Source organism: Schistocerca serialis, chromosome 10 (genome assembly GCF_023864345.2).
Source record: "Schistocerca serialis cubense isolate TAMUIC-IGC-003099 chromosome 10, iqSchSeri2.2, whole genome shotgun sequence".
NCBI classification, from domain to species: domain Eukaryota; kingdom Metazoa; phylum Arthropoda; class Insecta; order Orthoptera; family Acrididae; genus Schistocerca; species Schistocerca serialis.
Window position 1 is genome coordinate 231,732,300 of NC_064647.1, and position 17,191 is coordinate 231,749,490.

The 17,191-nt window shown below is 44.0% G+C and overlaps 1 protein-coding gene across 2 annotated transcripts in view; it reads right to left on the minus strand.

Annotated features, from left to right (window-relative positions):
• Positions 1-17,191, minus strand: part of LOC126424930 (protein PALS1) — a 795,237-nt gene that overhangs the window by 229,598 nt on the left and 548,448 nt on the right. For both annotated transcript variants that reach the window (XM_050087777.1, XM_050087776.1), the window contains exon 3: positions 3,927-4,164. In XM_050087777.1, coding sequence (XP_049943734.1) covers positions 3,927-4,037 — 111 coding nt within the window. In that variant the 5' untranslated portion in view covers positions 4,038-4,164. The remainder of the gene's footprint in view (positions 1-3,926; positions 4,165-17,191) is intronic.

The window sequence follows — 17,191 nt, forward strand, 5'->3', positions numbered from 1 at the left end:
ACATAAAATTTAAACTGGCAATGGCAAGGAAAGAGCTTCTGAAGAAGATAAATTTGTTAACATCGAGTATAGATTTAAGTGTCAGGAAGTCGTTTCTGAAAGTATTTGTATGGAGCGTAGCCATGTATGGAAGTGAAACATGGGCGATAACTAATTTGGACAAGAAGAGAATAGAAGCTTTCGAAATGTGGTGCTACAGAAGAATGCTGAAGATTAGATGGGTAGATCACATAACTAATGAGGTGGTATTGAACAGAATTGGGGAGAAGAGGAGTTTGTGGCACAACTTGACTAGAAGAAGGGATCGGTTGGTAGGACATGTCCTGAGGCATCAACGGATCACAAATTTAGCATTGGAGGGCAGCGTGGAGGGTAAAATTCGTAGAGGGAGACCGAGAGATAAATACACTAAGCAGATTCAGAATGATGTAGGCTGCAGAGTACCCGTGGTCTAGGGGTAGCGTCTTTGATTCATAATCAAAACATCTTCGGTCCCGGGTTCGATCTCCGCCACTGCCTAAATTTTGACAAAAGATCGGCATTGGCGGCCGAAGACTTCCGGCATAAGAAGCCAGCCTCATTCTGCCAACGGCCTTGTCAAAGAAGGCGGAGGAGCGGATAGAGGTTCAGGGCACTCTCTTGTGCTAGGGGTGGGAAATTGCCCCTAAAGGCGGAAGAATCAGCAATGATCAACGACATGAAGATGCAGAAGGCAATGGAAACCACTGCATTAAAGACACGTAACGTGTATCCACAGGACATGTGGTCTGAAATTGAAGAAGTGTCATGATGATCTCTCCATTGGCAAAAGATTCCGGAATAGTCCCCCATTCGGATCTCCGTGAGGGGACTGCCAAGGGGGAGGTTACCATGAGAAAAAGATTGAATAATCAACGAAAGGATAACGTTCTACGAGTCGGGGTGTGGAATGTCAGAAGCTTGAACGTGGTAGGGAAAAGGGAAATGCAAAGGCTCAATCTAGATATAGTAGGGGTCAGTGAAGTGAAGTGAAGTGAAGTGGAAGGAAGACAAGGATTTCTGGTCAGATGAGTATCGGGTAATATCAACAGCAGCAGAAAATGGTGTAACAGGTGTAGGACTCGTTATGAATAGGAAGGTAGGGCAGAGGGTGTGTTACTGTGAACAGTTCAGTGACCGGGCTGTTCTAATCAGAATCGACAGCAGACCAACACCGACAACGATAGTTCAGGTATACATGCCGACGTCGCAAACTGAAGATGAACAGATAGAGAAAGTGTATGAGAATATTGAAAGGGTAATGCAGTATGTAAAGGGGGACGAAAATCTAATAATCATGGACGACTGGAATGCAGTTGTAGGGGAACGAGTAGAAGAAAAGGTTACAGGAGAATATGAGCTTGGGACAAGGAATGAAAGAGGAGAAAGACTAATTTAGTTCTGTAACAAGTTTCAGCTAGTAATAGCGAATACCCTGTTCAACAATCACAAGAGGTATACTTGGAAAAGGCCGGGAGATACGGGAAGATTACAATTAGATTACATCATGGTCAGACAGAGATTCCGAAATCAGATACTGGATTGTAAGGCGCACCCAGGAGCAGATATAGACTCAGATCACAATATAGTAGTGATGAAGAGTAGGCTGAAGTTCAAGACATTAGTCAGGAAGAATCAATCCGCAAAGAAGTGGGATACGGAAGTACTAAGGAATGACGAGATACGTTTGAAGTTCTCTAACGCTATAATAAAGCAATAAGGAATAGCGCAGTAGGCAGTACAGTTGAAGAGGAATGGACATCTCTAAAAAGGACCACCACAGAAGTTGGGAAGGAAAACATAGGTACAAAGAAGGTAGCTGCGAAGAAACCATGGGTAACAGAAGAAATGCTACAGTTGATTGATGAAAGGAGGAAGTACAAACATGTTCCGGGAAAACCAGGAATACAGAAGTACAAGTCGCTGAGGAATGAAATAAATAGGAGGTGCAGGGAAGCTAAGAAGAAATGGCTGCAGGAAAAATGTGAAGACATCGAAAAAGATATGATTGTCGGAAGGACAGACTCAGCATACAGGAAAGTCAAAACAACCTTTGGTGACATTAAAAGCAACGGTGGTAACATTAAGAGTGCAACGGGAATTCCACTGTTAAATGCAGTGGAGAGAGCAGATAGGTGGAAAGAATACATTGAAAGCCTCTATGAGGGTGAAGATTTGTCTGATGTGATAGAAGAAGAAACAGGAGTCGATTTAGAAGAGATAGGGGATCCAGTATTAGAATCGGAATTTAAAAGAGCTTTGGAGGACTTACGGTCAAATAAGGCAGAAGGAATAGATAACATTCCATCAGAATTTCTAAAATCATTGGGGGAAGTGGCAACAAAACGACTATTCACGTTGGTGTGTAGAATATATGAGTCTGGCGACATACCATCTGACTTTCGGAAAAGCATCATCCATACAATTCCGAAGACGGCAAGAGCTGACAAGTGCGAGAATTATCGCACAATCAGCTTAACAGCTCATGCATCGAAGTTGCTTACAAGAATAATATACAGAAGAATGGAAAAGAAAATTGAGAATGCGCTAGGTGACTATCAGTTTGGCTTTAGGAAAAGTAAAGGGACGAGAGAGGCAATTCTGAAGTTACGGCTAATAATGGAAGCAAGGCTAAAGAAAAATCAAGACACTTTCATAGGATTTGTCGACCTGGAAAAAGCGTTCGACAATATAAAATGGTGCAAGCTGTTCAAGATTCTGAAAAAAGTAAGGGTAATTTATAGGGAGAGACGGGTCATATACAATATGTACAACAACCAAGAGGGAATAATAAGAGTGGACGATCAAGAACGAAGTGCTCGTATTAAGAAGGGTGTAAGACAAGGCCTTTCGCCCCTACTCTTCAATCTCTACATCGAGGAAGCAATGATGAAAATAAAAGAAACGTTAAGGAGTGGAATTAAAATACAAGGTGAAAGGATATCAATGATACGATTCGCTGATGACATTGCTATCCTGAGTGAAAGTGAAGAAGAATTAAATGATCTACTGAACGGAATGAACAGTCTAATGAGTACACAGTATGGTTTGAGAGTAAATCGGAGAAATACGAAGGTAATGAGAAGTAGTAGAAATGAGAACAGCGAGAAACTTAACATCAGGATTGATGGTCACGAAGTCAATGAAGTTAAGGAATTCTGCTACATAGGCAGTAAAATAACCAATGACGGACGGAGCAAGGAGGACATCAAAAGCGGACTCGCTATGGCAAAAAAGGCATTTCTGGCCAAGAGAAGTCTACTAATATCAAATACCGGCCTTGATTTGAGGAAGAAATTTCTGAGGATGTACGTCTGGAGTACAGCATTGTATGGTAGTGAAACATGGACTGTGGGAAAACCGGAACAGAAGAGAATCGAACCATTTGAGATGTGTTGCTATAAACGAATGTTGAAAATTAGGTGGACTGATAAGGTAAGGAATGAGGAGGTTCTACGCAGAATCGGAGAGGAAAGGAATATGTGGAAAACACTGATAAGGAGAAGGGACAGGATGATAGGACATCTGCTAAGACGTGAGGAAATGACTTCGATGGTACTAGAGGGAGCTGTAGTGGGCAAACACTGTAGAGGAAGACAGAGATTGGAATACGTCAAGCAAATAATTGAGGACGTAGGTTGCAAGTGCTACCCTGAGATGAAGAGGTTAGCACAGGAAAGGAATTCGTGGCGGGCCGCAACAAACCAGTCAGTAGACTGATAACCAAAAAAAAAAAAAAAAAAGAAAGAAAAAAAAGAAAAAAAAAGGCTGCAGTAGGTACTGGGAGATGAAGAAGTTCGTACAGGATAGGGTATCATGGAAAGCTGCATCAAACGAGCCTCAGGACTGAAGACCACAAGAACAGCAACAACAGCAACAACAACAAGAACATGACAAGTGTGGCTGACCTGCTGGGAGCGCGGCCTGGGCGGCGGGTATCTGGGCGGCGTCTTGGTGCGCGCCACGAAGCTGTCGGGCACGTCGACGGCCATCTCGCGGTGGGGGGCGCCGTCGTCCATGGCGGCCAGTTCCAGCTCCAGGTCGGCCTGCTGCTGCTGGAGCTGCTGGGACGCCAGCAGGTCGTCCGCCGACGCCGACGCCGCAGCCGCCGCCTTCTTCGACGACAGCTCCGACGACTCTCGGTGCCTGCAACAGACGGCGGCGCGTCTCAGAGCCGTGGTACAGGCTGGACCAGACCAGTGAAGGGAGGGACGATAGCAAGTTAACTGGGCTGAACTGTGCTCGCCTCCGTCAGCTCTACGTGGTGGGGAAGCCCGACCCCTTAAACCCAGCCGCCACCAGGGAGATCCCACTTGAAGGGTCAGCCGAGCACCACGTGGCAGTCAAGTACTCCACAACATTTCCGTAAATATTGGCCTACGAGGGTTCCCCTTGGGGTCCGATATAAAGTCGCGCCGGAGGCCTACAACCGTGACATAAATTTGAGGAGAGTTACGCCAATTCTGTATAGGTCCTTAGAATAAACTGATCACTTGTTGAAACTTTCTCGCAGATTAAAATTGTGTGCGGACCGAAACTCGAACTCGGGACCTTTACCTTTCGCGGGCAAGTGCTCTGCCATCTGAGCTACCCAAGCACGACTCACGACCCGTCTTCACAGCTTCAATTCTGCCAGTACCTCGTCTCCTACCTTCCAAACTTCACAGAAGCTCTTCCAGGAGCTCAAACGGAAATACTTGGAGGGAAGGCGGCGTTGTTTCCGGGAAACAATGCTGAGAAAATATAGAAAATCGGTATTTGAAGCTGACTGCCGAACGATTCTGCTCCCACCAACATACACCGCGCATAAGGACCACGAAGATAAGATACAAGTAATTAGGGGTCATACGGAGGCGTACCCTCCGCGACGCACCTTACGGTTGCCTGCGGAGTATCTACTTGTAGGTAGTTGTAGATGTACAGGCCCTCCCAGTAAGGTGGCGTAAGGCCGTCCATTTCAAGGAAGATTATGTTGAAAAATAGGGTTTTGTAGTCAAGAGTGGGGAATAAATGGTTCGCAGGAGAGCTTCTGTAAAGTTTGGAAGGTAGGAGACGAGGTACTGGCAGAACTGAAGCTGTGAAGACGGGTCGTGAGTCGTGCTTGGGTAGCTCAGATGGTACAGCACTTGCCGCGAAAGGCAAAGGTCCCGAGTTCGAGTCTCGGTCCGGCACACAGTTTTAATCTGCCAGAAAGTTATCAGCGCACACTCCGCTGCAGAATGAAAATCTCATTCTGATACCTTGTTGTTCAAAATTTATTACATTGACGAGTTTCGGGCACTGCCCATCATCAGCATATGAAAAAGACAAGTCTTCGTACAAAGTATGTAGTCACATGGATCAGTGTTCAGCATCGGTTCTCACCTGATGGGCAGGTGAGTGCCTGATGATCCGTTGAGTACTGATGCTGGGGAGTGGGACAGGTAACTACGTACTTTGTTTGAAGACTGGTCTTTTTGACGTTCTGATGATGAGATGCGCCCGAAACGCGTCAATGTAATAAATTTTGAAAAACAAGTGACCACTTTACGCAATGGCGTAAATCTCCCCAACGTTTTCTTCGAATGAAAGTCCAACACCCGTGCAAACTACCCTGAGCTAGTTATTAATAGGGAGGGCAGATCACTGTTGATGGAAAGCTGGCAGTTGTTTTGGAATTAGTGACCAAAAAAAAAGTTCAAATGTGTGTGAAATCTTAGGGGACTTAACTGTTAAGCCCATCACAGTCCCTAAGTTTACACACTACTTAACCTAAATTATCGTAAGGACAAACACTACACACCCATGCCCGAGGGAGGACTCGAACCTCCGCCGGGACCAGCCGCACAGTCCATGACTGCAACGCCTCAGACCGCTCGGCTAATCCCGCGCGGCGAATTAGTGACCTCAACCAATCTAGGCACTGCCAAATTTGAGTCGTTGGTAGAAATAAAACCAATAAAACTGTACGTGTATTACAGTACTACAGCTGATGCACCTAACCCTTTTATTTGTAACTGATTTTAGTTGTTTTACGTAGTTCATAGTCTTATAATTAGAAACTATGATTAACAAAAGTTAATTTCTCACGACAGACAGAGGGAGTAAGTCCCTCACCAGACAATCCAGCCTCTCAACGTGCACCATACAGAGTCTTCACTGGTGACCTCTACTTCCAGTAACATCTTCACGACTGCAGATAGCCAAAAGTACTGTTAGTATTCCGAACTTGCTTCTACCACCTTCACCTAAACAGCAATTAATGCAGGTTTTTATCAATATAGGCATTAGTCACAAGTGACCTCTCCTAGAGAATTTCCTCTCACACCGATTCTTGCTTCAGCTTTTAACACACGAAAACTAAAACTTTTTGAAGCATTGACAGTGTGTACAACCTCCACTTCCCTTAGCAGTGGACTATAACCCAGAGTGAATACCATCAATATCAAGGCGGAATCGGATAACAGCCAATACGCCCAACGAAGACAGGTACCTACCTAAACCAATCGCGTCAAACACAATAGCTTTTAGTTTTAACGAATCCATAACTGTTTAATATGCCACATAGAGGCAGTGAAAGATATACATTGCACGAATAAAAGATCGTCAATTGTACGTATTTCGAATTTTCGGATTTTTGACATACGGGATGAAAATACCGAAACACAGACATTTGTCGGACTTTTATTTACAAAATATATATTAATGTTTGTAATTCTAAAGTAACGAGACAAAATTTAACAAAACCCTCAAACAAACAAAAAAAAGATTTTTTATTGGGTCAAGGAATAATGAGCCATTGAGCGGTCTGGTTCTGTTTGCATTGAAGACATGTTACAGGAAGACAAACTTTGTTTGTAGACTTACACAAAGCTATCGACAATGTTGACTGGAATTCACTTTTCGAAATTCTGAAGGTAGCAGGGATAAAATGAAAGATGTAAGGGTCATTCATAAACTATACAGAAACCAGACTACAGTTATAAAAAAACTCGAAGCACATAAACGGGCAGCAGCAGTTGAGATTACACAGGACTGTAGCGTATCTCCGACTTTATTTAATCTGTAAACTGAGAAAGCTCTAAAGGAAGGCTAGGAGAAATGTGTAAAGGGAATTAAAGTTCATGGAGAAGAAATAAAAACTCTGAGGCTTGCTGTTGATATTGTAAATCCGTCAGAGGCGGCTAGGGACTTGGAAGAGCAGTTGAAGGGAACGGATAGTATCTTGAGAGGAGGATATGAGATGTTCAACAAAATTCGAATTGAAGCAGATTATGCTGAAGAAATTATTGAAGTAATGGACTACTAACAGTAGTTGGTAAGTTCTGATACTTGTGGAGTAGAATGACATGATGATGATGATGATGATGATGATGATGGTGGTGGTGGTGGTGGTGGTGGTGGTGGTGGTGGTGGTGGTGGTGGTGAAAGAAGTAACGAGGATATAGAATGCCGAATTGCAATATCAAAATGAGCTTTTATGAGGTGGTTAATACTGAATATAAATTTAACTTTTTGCCAGACTTTTCTGGAGGTATTTGTCTAGTGTGTAGAGTTGTAGACGATAAGTAGTTCAGACAAGAAGAGAACGGATGCTTTTAAAGTGTGGTGCTACAGAAGAATGACGAAGATTAGATTCGTAGCTCGAGTAACTAATAAGATTGTAAGATTGTATTGAAAATAATCGGTAAAAAATTGTGGGATAAGCTGACTAAATGAACTGATCGGATGACAGGGGACAGTCTGTGGCATGAAGCAGTCGTCAGTATGGTAGTGGAGGGAACTCACGGGGGGTGAAAACTGTACAAAGGGACATCAGATAGATTACAGCAAGAAGGTTGAAAGGTATGTACAGGGTGACAGCTATTGAACTGACTGAAATAAAATCGTCGTAACTTCTGAACGGTTTGCGTCAGGACGTTCAAACTGCACAGTCGGCCGCGGGGCATGATGGGAATTAGTGTTAGTATTTGCATCCGTGGTGTGGTTTAGCGACGAAGCCCACTTTCATTTGGATGGGGCATTTGAGGGACTGAGAATCCGCATTTCGCGATCGAGAAGTGTCTTCACCCTCAACGGGTGACTGTGTGGCGTGCAGTTTCCAGTCACGGAATGATCCGTGCGATATCCTTTGATGGCACGGTGACTACCGAACGGAACGTGAAGGTTTTCGAAGATTATTTCATCCCCATTATCAAAAGTCACCGTAATGTCGACAAGATGTGGTTCACGCAAGACTGAGTTCGGCCCCATCGAAGCAGGAGTGTGTTTGATGTCCTGGAGGAATACTTTGGGGACTGCATTCTGGCTCTGGGGTACCCAGAGGCCACTGTCGTGGGCCTCGATTGACCACGATATTCTCCGGATCTGAACACATGCGACTCGCTTTTGTGGGGCTATATTAAGTACAAGGTGAACAGCAGTAACCCCAAAACCAATGCTGAGCCGAAAACAGCCATTCAGGTCATCGACAGCATCGATGTTCCGACACTTCAGCGGGTCATGCAGAATTTCGTTAGTCGTCTGAGCCACATCATCGCCAATGATGCCAGGCATATCGAACGTGTCATAACATAAATCCGAATATCTGTAGTGACGTTTACATGTCGAATGATGTATGTACACGCCGTAGTTTGTAACTAATTTACGTTTTTCCCATACAGTTCAATTATTGTGACCCTGTAGGTCGCTGCGGTAATTCAGAGATGAAGAGGCTTGTACTGCATAGACTAGCGTGCATAGCTGCATCAAACCAGTGTCCGGGCTGTGCACAAAGACGACAACAGCAACAACAGCCACTGCCACTTATAAATGTGAGTTGTCTGTATAAGAAATTTCACTTTTGCTATAGAACTTTCCTGCGCTCGATTCACTTGCTTCTGTTCTATTTGTAAGCTGTCACAGGCTAATAGTGTCAGTAAATCGATTACAGCCTGAGCTGACGAATGAATGAATGTTCTCTCCCCTCCCTCGCCCCCCCCTTCCCTAACACACACACACACACACACACACACACACACACACACACACACACGTTCCCTGTATCCGGCGGGATCCACACGCGAGGACGTCAATGACCCGCGTGAAGCCGGAAATAAAACACGTCGTTCTGGGGTGGGGGGACAGCTTTTGCTTTTCCTGGCACGCGGTACAACCTCCACTCACGCGAGTGCACCGATCAACCAGCGGTAAAAAAAAAAAAAAAAAAAAAAAGAGCAAGTGAAGCACGCTAATGAGACTGTGTGTGTGTGTGTGTGTGTGTGTGTGTGTGTGTGTGTGTGTGTGTGTGTAAGGGCGCCGCTGGAATCACGCAACTCAGCCGATATGGAGCTACGAGTTCTGGAGCAAACTTACGGCATTAACGTGAAATGGCCGGGCGGGAATCCTTTGCCGTCCTCCAAGACAAACTGTTGCTAACATCCGAAAATGTGACTATTTTGAGTCTCAATTTGCCACCAGAAAGTGATTTCTCAAAAACTGCATTTGGAGCACAGTTGTGTACTGGTACGTGTACATGGACTGTGCGAAAGACGAATTACAGGTGTTTGAAATGTGGTACTGCAGGAAGGTGCTGAAGATGAGATGGAAAGAGTGAGGAATAAAGACCTCTTCTCAGCTCAAACATGACGACGTATGCCTGCCTGCCTGGATCCCGGAAAAAACGATCACGCAAAAACCATTTTGCGCTTTTGCGGCGTCACATCCAGTCCAAATATTTTTCTAAGCGTCGAACGATCCATTGTATACGACAGAACCGAAGATAATGGTTAAACGTGATGTGCTTGATCGCTTCTGGGAAAACGATCTTGACCAAGGCTAAGTTTGTCTTTAGTGGAAATTAATTTCCAGCTGTCGATATTTCAAGGGATTCTCTAAATTTTACACCAAACGTTCTGTATTCGGGGCAGTCAGATGAAAACGACACATGAATAAAGGTAGGTAAACTTTATTAATCGAAAAGTAATCGCCGCAACTGTTAATACATGTTTCTCGCTGAGAGACAAGTGATCAGTGTCTTCATGGGAAACAGTTTGCGGTTGCCTACGAAACCACGAACTAAATCGACGGTCATGAACGTGTCTTCTCAAGACTGCAAAAATAAGGAAATCGCACGTGGAGAGGTGGATGTGTAAGAGGTGTGGGCGGGTCTACGTGTTACCAAGGTTGTTGGGACTACGCTGCATCATTTTCGCTGCGGAATCCTTACACCTCCATACAGTCCCCATCTTCCCCCAAGCGATTTCCCTACTTTTGCAGGGACCAATGGCCTTTGTAATCTGGTCCCTTCAACCCGCTCAAACCAACTAACCGACCTACGGTTGCAGCCCTGATGAAAGACGCTGGTGGCCGTCGATTTGCTTCGGACGAAGAGGTGGTCGCCTGGGTAAAATCTTGGTTTCGTAGGCAACAGCAAACATTTCTCCATGAAGGCATTGACCTCTTGCCTCACAGTGTGATATTTGTAATAATAGTTGCGGCGATTACTTTTGAAACAATAAAGAATTAGCTTACATTTTTCCATCTGTCTCGCTTTCATTTCATTGCCCCCCCTCGTGTATGTGCATGTTCCTCTTGCAAGTTTCCTGAGAAAATGTCTCTTGAATTTGATTTAAACACTCAAACTATCTATTTGAGACATTTTTAGACTCGATCCCATGTTGAATTTCTCCTTTTTTGTTTTCGAATTTTGCTTACTTATTATTTTGCCAGACATTATGATGAACTGGCGTACACTCGAAATGTTCCTTCTCGTCCATCGCTGGAGCTGTCGTAGCGACGGGCGAGATCCAAATTCTTCTATACTGCTAATCAGTCCCCTGCAGCACTCCGATGACTGTCAAGAGTCAGATTTAGACCACTGGCTTGGAAAACGAGCATCACGAGCACGCACTACACCTTCAGCAACCTGTCTCTCCTTCCATTAGCAGTCGATAAAGTGAAAAGGAAAGAAGGACACAGGAGTAGTCATCCCTCGAGTCGCGAATCAATTGAAAGAGTTGAAAACCAATGTCGTCAGGCCCGGATGGAATCCCAGTTCAATTCCACAAAGAGCACTCTACGGCACTGGTCTCTTAATTAGATTGCATTTATCGCGAATCTCTCGCCCAGAGCAAAGTCCCAAGCGACTGCAAAAAGGCGCATGTGACTCCTGCATATGGGAAAGGTAAAAGAGCGGACCCGCAAAATTACGGACTCGTATCCTTAACGTTCGCATACTGCAGAATTATTGAGCATATTCTCATTTCGAGTACAATAAATTTCCTTGAGACGGAAGAGCTTCTGCCTACAGTCGCCGGCCGGGGTGGCCGAGCGGTTCTAGGCGCTACAGTCTGGAACCGCGAGACCGCTACGGTCGCAGGTTCGAATTCTGCCCCGGGCATGGATGTGTGTGGTGTCCTTAGGTTAGTTAGGTTAAAGTAGTTCTAAGTTCTAGGGGACTGATGACCTCAGATGTTAAGTCCCATAGTGCTCAGAGCCATTTGAACTTACAGTCTACGAATCAGCCTGGATTCGGAAAGCATCGCTGGTGTGAAAATCTACTCGCCCTTTCGTCACGATATGAAGGGCAACAGGCAGATTCCATATTTCCGTATTTCCGATAAGCGTTTGACACAGTGCTCCCCTGCAGGCTGTCAACGAAGCTACGAGGATATGGAACAGGTTTCGGGATATGTGAGTGGCTCAAAGACATTACAAGTAAAGGAACCCAGTACGTTCTCCACCCCTCCCATCATGAACTTTGCCGTTGGTGGGGAGGCTTGCGTGCCTCAGCGATACAGATAGCCGTACCGTAGGTGCAACCACAACGGAGGGGTATCTGTTGAGAGGCCAGACAAACGTGTGGTTCCTGAAGAGGGGCAGCAGCCTTTTCAGTAGTTGCAGGGGCGACAGTCTGGATGATGGACTGTCCTGTCCTTGGAACGTCAACCGAAACGGCCTTGCTGTGCTGGTACTGCGAACGGCTGAAAGCAAGGGGAAACTACAGTCGTACAATTTCCCGAGGACATGCAGCTTTACTGTATGATTAAATGATGATGGCGTCCTCTTGGGTAAAATATTCCGGAGGAAAAATAGTGCCCCATTCCGATCTCCGGGCGGGGACTATTCAGGGGGACGATGTTATTAGGAGAATCAAAACTGGCTTTCTACGATATAAGATTTAAAGAGGGAAATGAATAGGTTAAAGTTAGATGCAGTGGGAACTAGTGAAATTCGGTGGCGGGAGAAACAGGACTTCTGGTCAGGTAAATACAAGGTTACACGTACAAAATCAATGCAGGATGCAGGAGTAGGTTTAATAATAAATAAAAAAGTAGGAATACGTGTAAGCTACTATGAACAGCAGAGTGAAAGCATTATTGTTGCCAAGATAGACACGAAACCCCGCCCACCACAGTAGTACAAGTTTATATGCCAACTAGCTCAGCAGAGGAGGAGGAGCTTGAGGAAATGTATGCTGAGATAAAAGAAATTAGTCAAGGGAGACGGAAATTTAATAATCACGGGGTCTAGAATTCGATAGTAACAAAAGGAAAATAAGAAAAAGTAACCGGTGAATAAGGACTGGGGGAAAGGAATGAAAGAGCAAGCCGCCTGGTAGAGTTCTGCACAGAGCATAACTTAATCGTAGCTAATACTTGGTTTAAGAATTACGAAAGAAGGTTGTATACGTGGAAGGGACGTGGATACACGGAAAGGTTTCAGACTGATTGTATAATGGTAAGACAGAGATTTCGAACAAGGTTTTAAATGTTAAGACATTTCCAGAGGAAGATGTGGACTCTAACCACAATTTACTGGTTATGAACTGCAGATTAAAACAGAAGAAACTGTAAAATGGTAGGAATTTATGGAGATGAGGAGATGGGACCTCCATAAACTGAAAGAACCAGAGACTGTAGAATGTTTCAGAGGGAGCATTATGGGGCGATTGACAAGAACAGGGGAAAGGAATACAGTAGAAGAAGAATGGGTAGCTTTGAGGGATGAAGTAGTGAAGGCAGCAGAGGATCAAGTAGGTAAAACGATGAGGGCTAGTAGAAATCCTTCGTTAAGACAGATACAATTAAGGAAAGCAGGGAATTTAAAAATGCTATAAATGAAGCTGGCGAAAGTGAATACAAACGTCTAAGAACTAGATCGACAGGAAGTGCAGTATGGCTAAGTGGTAATGTTTAGAGGGCCAATGTAAGGATGTAGAGGCATATATCACAAGGGGTAAGGGTCTATACAAGGGAGATATAATTGAGGACAATATTACGGAAACGGAGGGGGGCGTAGATGAAAATGAGATTGGAGATGTGGCAGAGCACTGAAAGACTTCAGCCGAAACAAGGCCCCGGGAGTACACATCGCGCTAGACCTACTGATCGCCTTGGAAGAGCCAGCAATGACAAAACTCTTCCATCTGGTGACAAAAATGTATGAGACGAGCAAAATACCCTCAGACTTCAAGAAGAATACAATAATACCCATTTCAAAGAAAGCAGGTGCTGACAGGTGTGAAAATTACCGAACTATCACTTTTTGGATTCCAGAAAAAAAGCAGGAACAAGCGAGGCAGTACAGACGCTACGATTTCGCATACCAGGTAGGTTAAGGAAATGCAAACATACGACTATAGCGTTTGTAGACTTAGAGAAAGCTTTTGACACTGTTGACTGCAAGACTCTTTCAAATTCAACAGGTAGTAGGAGTTAAGCAAGGGGAGTGAAAGGCTATTTACAATGTGTACAGAAACCAGATGGCAGTTGTAAGTGTCGTGGGGCATGAAACTGAAGTAGTGGTTGAGAAGGGAGTGAGACAAGATTGTATCCTATCCCCGATGTTATTCAATCTGTATATTGAGCAAGCAGCAAAGGAAACAAAAGAAAATTTTGGAATAAGATTAAAATCCAGGTAGAAGAAATAAAAACTCTGAGGTTTACCGATGACATTGCAACTCTGTCAGAGATAGCAAAGGACTTGGAAGAGCCATTGGGCAGGGTCTTGAAAAGAGAATATACGACGAACATAAAAAAAACGAGGATAACTGAATGTAGTCGAATTAAATCAGGCGATGCTGATAGCGTTAGATTAGGAAATGAGATATTTGAAGTAGTAGACGAGTTTTGCTATTTGGAATGCATAATAACTGATGATGATCGAAGTAGGGGGGATATAAAATGTAGACTGGCTATGGTAAGGAAAGCGTTTCTGAAGAAGAGAAATTTGTTAACATCGAGTATAGATTTATGTTTCTCGAAGTCCTTTCTGAAAGTATTTGTATGGACTATAGTCATGTATGAAAGTGAAACATGGACGATAAACAGTGTAGACAAGAAGAGAATAGAAGCTTTTGAAATGTGGTACTACAGGAGGATGCTGAAGATTAGATGGGTAGATCACGTAACTAATGAGGAGGCACTGAAATGAATTGGGGAGAAGAGAAATTTCTGACATAACCTGACTAGGAGAAGGGATCAGTTGGTAGAACACATTCTGAGGCCTCAAGGTTCAAAATGGTACAAATGCCTCTGAGCACTATACGACTTAACTTCTGAGGTCATCAGTCCCCTAGACCTTAGAACTACTTAAACCTAACTAACCTAAGGACATCACACACATCCATGCCCGAGACAGGATTCGAACCTGTGACCGTAGCGGTCGCGCGGTTCCAGACTGTAGCACCTAGAACCGCTCGGTCACCAGGCCGGCGAGGCCTCAAGGGATCATCAGTTTAGTACTGGGGGGGGGGGGGGGGGGAATTTTCAGAAAGTGATTGTTAAATACTGTAGATATATCTGACATATCAGTAACATAAATATTTTTACTGCGAAATGACTTTATATCGTCGACCCTGCGCTGCTGATCAGACATTTCCTGTGAATTAGCTATTCTATTCGCGTGCCACATACTCTTTTCCTTCCTAATAACATTTTAAACACCTTACAATACTGCTTGTGATGGGCTACTGTATCTCGTATGTGACTACTTCTAACATTTTGATATAATTGTCACTTTATTCTACATGACATCCTTATCCCACTAGTCAGCCACCCGCGCCGCCTTTTACTACTAGTACCCTGTTTAGAACGTTCTAATGGAAAGCTACTTTCAAAGAGCATGAGAAATGTGTTAAGCAAAGCATTATATTTGTCATCTATGTTATCGGCACTATAAACACCAAGTCATTCCTCTCCCTTAACGAGGTTTAAGAAACACTCTATTGACGGTGGGTTAGCTTTCCTAGATACTTTGTAATTATATATAACAGTCGTTTGAGTATAAAAACCTTTTAGTGTTAAACTTTGTGCATTATGGTGTGGAAGGCCATTCACCCTTTTATTACTAGAATGCCCATTTTGTAACGAAGAATGAATTAAAATATTGTCTATTGCTGTGCTACTGTTCTCCTACACCCTAGTTGGAAAAAACATCGTCTACATCAGATATTATGTATTCAGGAGATCTTCTTACATCCTTTTTCTTGCACAATCACATACAAAGTTAATATTGAAGTCACCACATGTAACTAATTTTTGGTACTTCGTAGAAAGTGAACCAAGAACCCCTCCAGCTTGAAAAGAAATGCTCTGAAGTCAGAGTTGGGGGACCTATGAACAACAACAATTAGAATTTAGTTTCACGAAATTCAACTGCCCCAGTGCAACAATCAAATACCTGTTCGGTGCAGTGCCGAGATACATCTACGAACTCAGATGGAATACTTTTTTTTTTTTTTTTTTTTTTTTTTTTTTTTACGTACATAGCCACTCCCCCACTCCCACCCAACCCACTCCTCGAAGAACAGCCAGCTAATCTGTATCCTGGTAAAGGAAGCCTCTGACTGTCAAATTATTCCAGAGTTGCTGCGATATACCATTTAGTCAGAGTCAACATCTATAAGCAGTTCACTACCTTTAACATCTCTTGATGAAATATGCTAATTCCTTCAGTACTTGTGTGTCTGGCCTCCTCTGAAGGCGATTCCTTTGTTAGAGAGGCTTCCTTTAAGCATGGATACCTATGAGCCGACTTCAATCTAAAAAGGTACAGCTGCAACGCCAACTAGGACAGGAATTTTCCCATGAGTGATCCCACACCTGCCACCACACTGCCGCCCTTAAGTTTTGCCACCCTCCCTTTCCCATACCTACTGAGACGCAAGCGATGCCCAGTGAAACCCGATCTGTTGATAGACTCAGCTGGTACCACTGCAATGTGAACCATATCCTCCGCCATCAGTGCCTTCCCCAGGCCCATATTAACGCGCCTAACAGGAGCATTAAGACTAGGCCGATCATGACGCTCAAACGGTTGCATCAAGTGCAAATTGGTGCCACCAGTTTGAGTAGCTATCTTTACCAGCTCACCACCTACATCATACTCCCCGTCCCAATCAAGACTATTCCCAGCACCGCCCACAATCACTAACTGATCCTCTTTCGTAAAATTCCTACATAATTCCCCTATGTTAACAGTCACCTAAGCCAACCCTGCACTAGGCTTCACAGGGCTGGTGACCTGTTACCCGCTCCCCAACACTTCCTGCAACTGCTGGCTCACACCTCTGCCATGCGAACTACCTAGCAGCAGAACAACTGTCTCAACATCTCTTCCTCCTAGTTGCCTTCTTACCAGCTGCCGGTTCCCATTCCCAAGCGCCCTTTACCCTCGTCAACCTATCTGGGACCTCCTTTGCTTTTTGTAACTGTAAGTGAGGGGCACGGATGTTACGCTCCTAGTCCTCTATCAACTCAATTCTGCGTTTCCAAGGGGGGAAGAGAGGATCACGCTAGTATGATCACTGGTTTCCCCATTGCACCCCCGCCAATGAAAATACTTTGAACAAATGTCAAACCTTAACCCACTACTCACAAACCTACGACAAAGCCCACTCTTTTCACTCATGGTAAAATGTTTAAAGTTACTGAAACAACTATACATCTGCGTTACCTATGTTCAATTACAAAATTAGAACTATTTGAAGAACTAACAATAGTGACACCTGAAAGAAAAACAGTCCTCGGTCACTATTTTTAACAAATTAACCTGGTTTCAACACTGCTAGTAGTGTCTTCCTCAGAATTTAAATCAAAGAATGGTCTATATTCTATAACATGATCACAGAATTATGACTAAAAACGTATGAGAGGGTAAAAGTACGGAATCATCGTAAAAGACTGGCAGTACTTATACGTCATTTATAAAA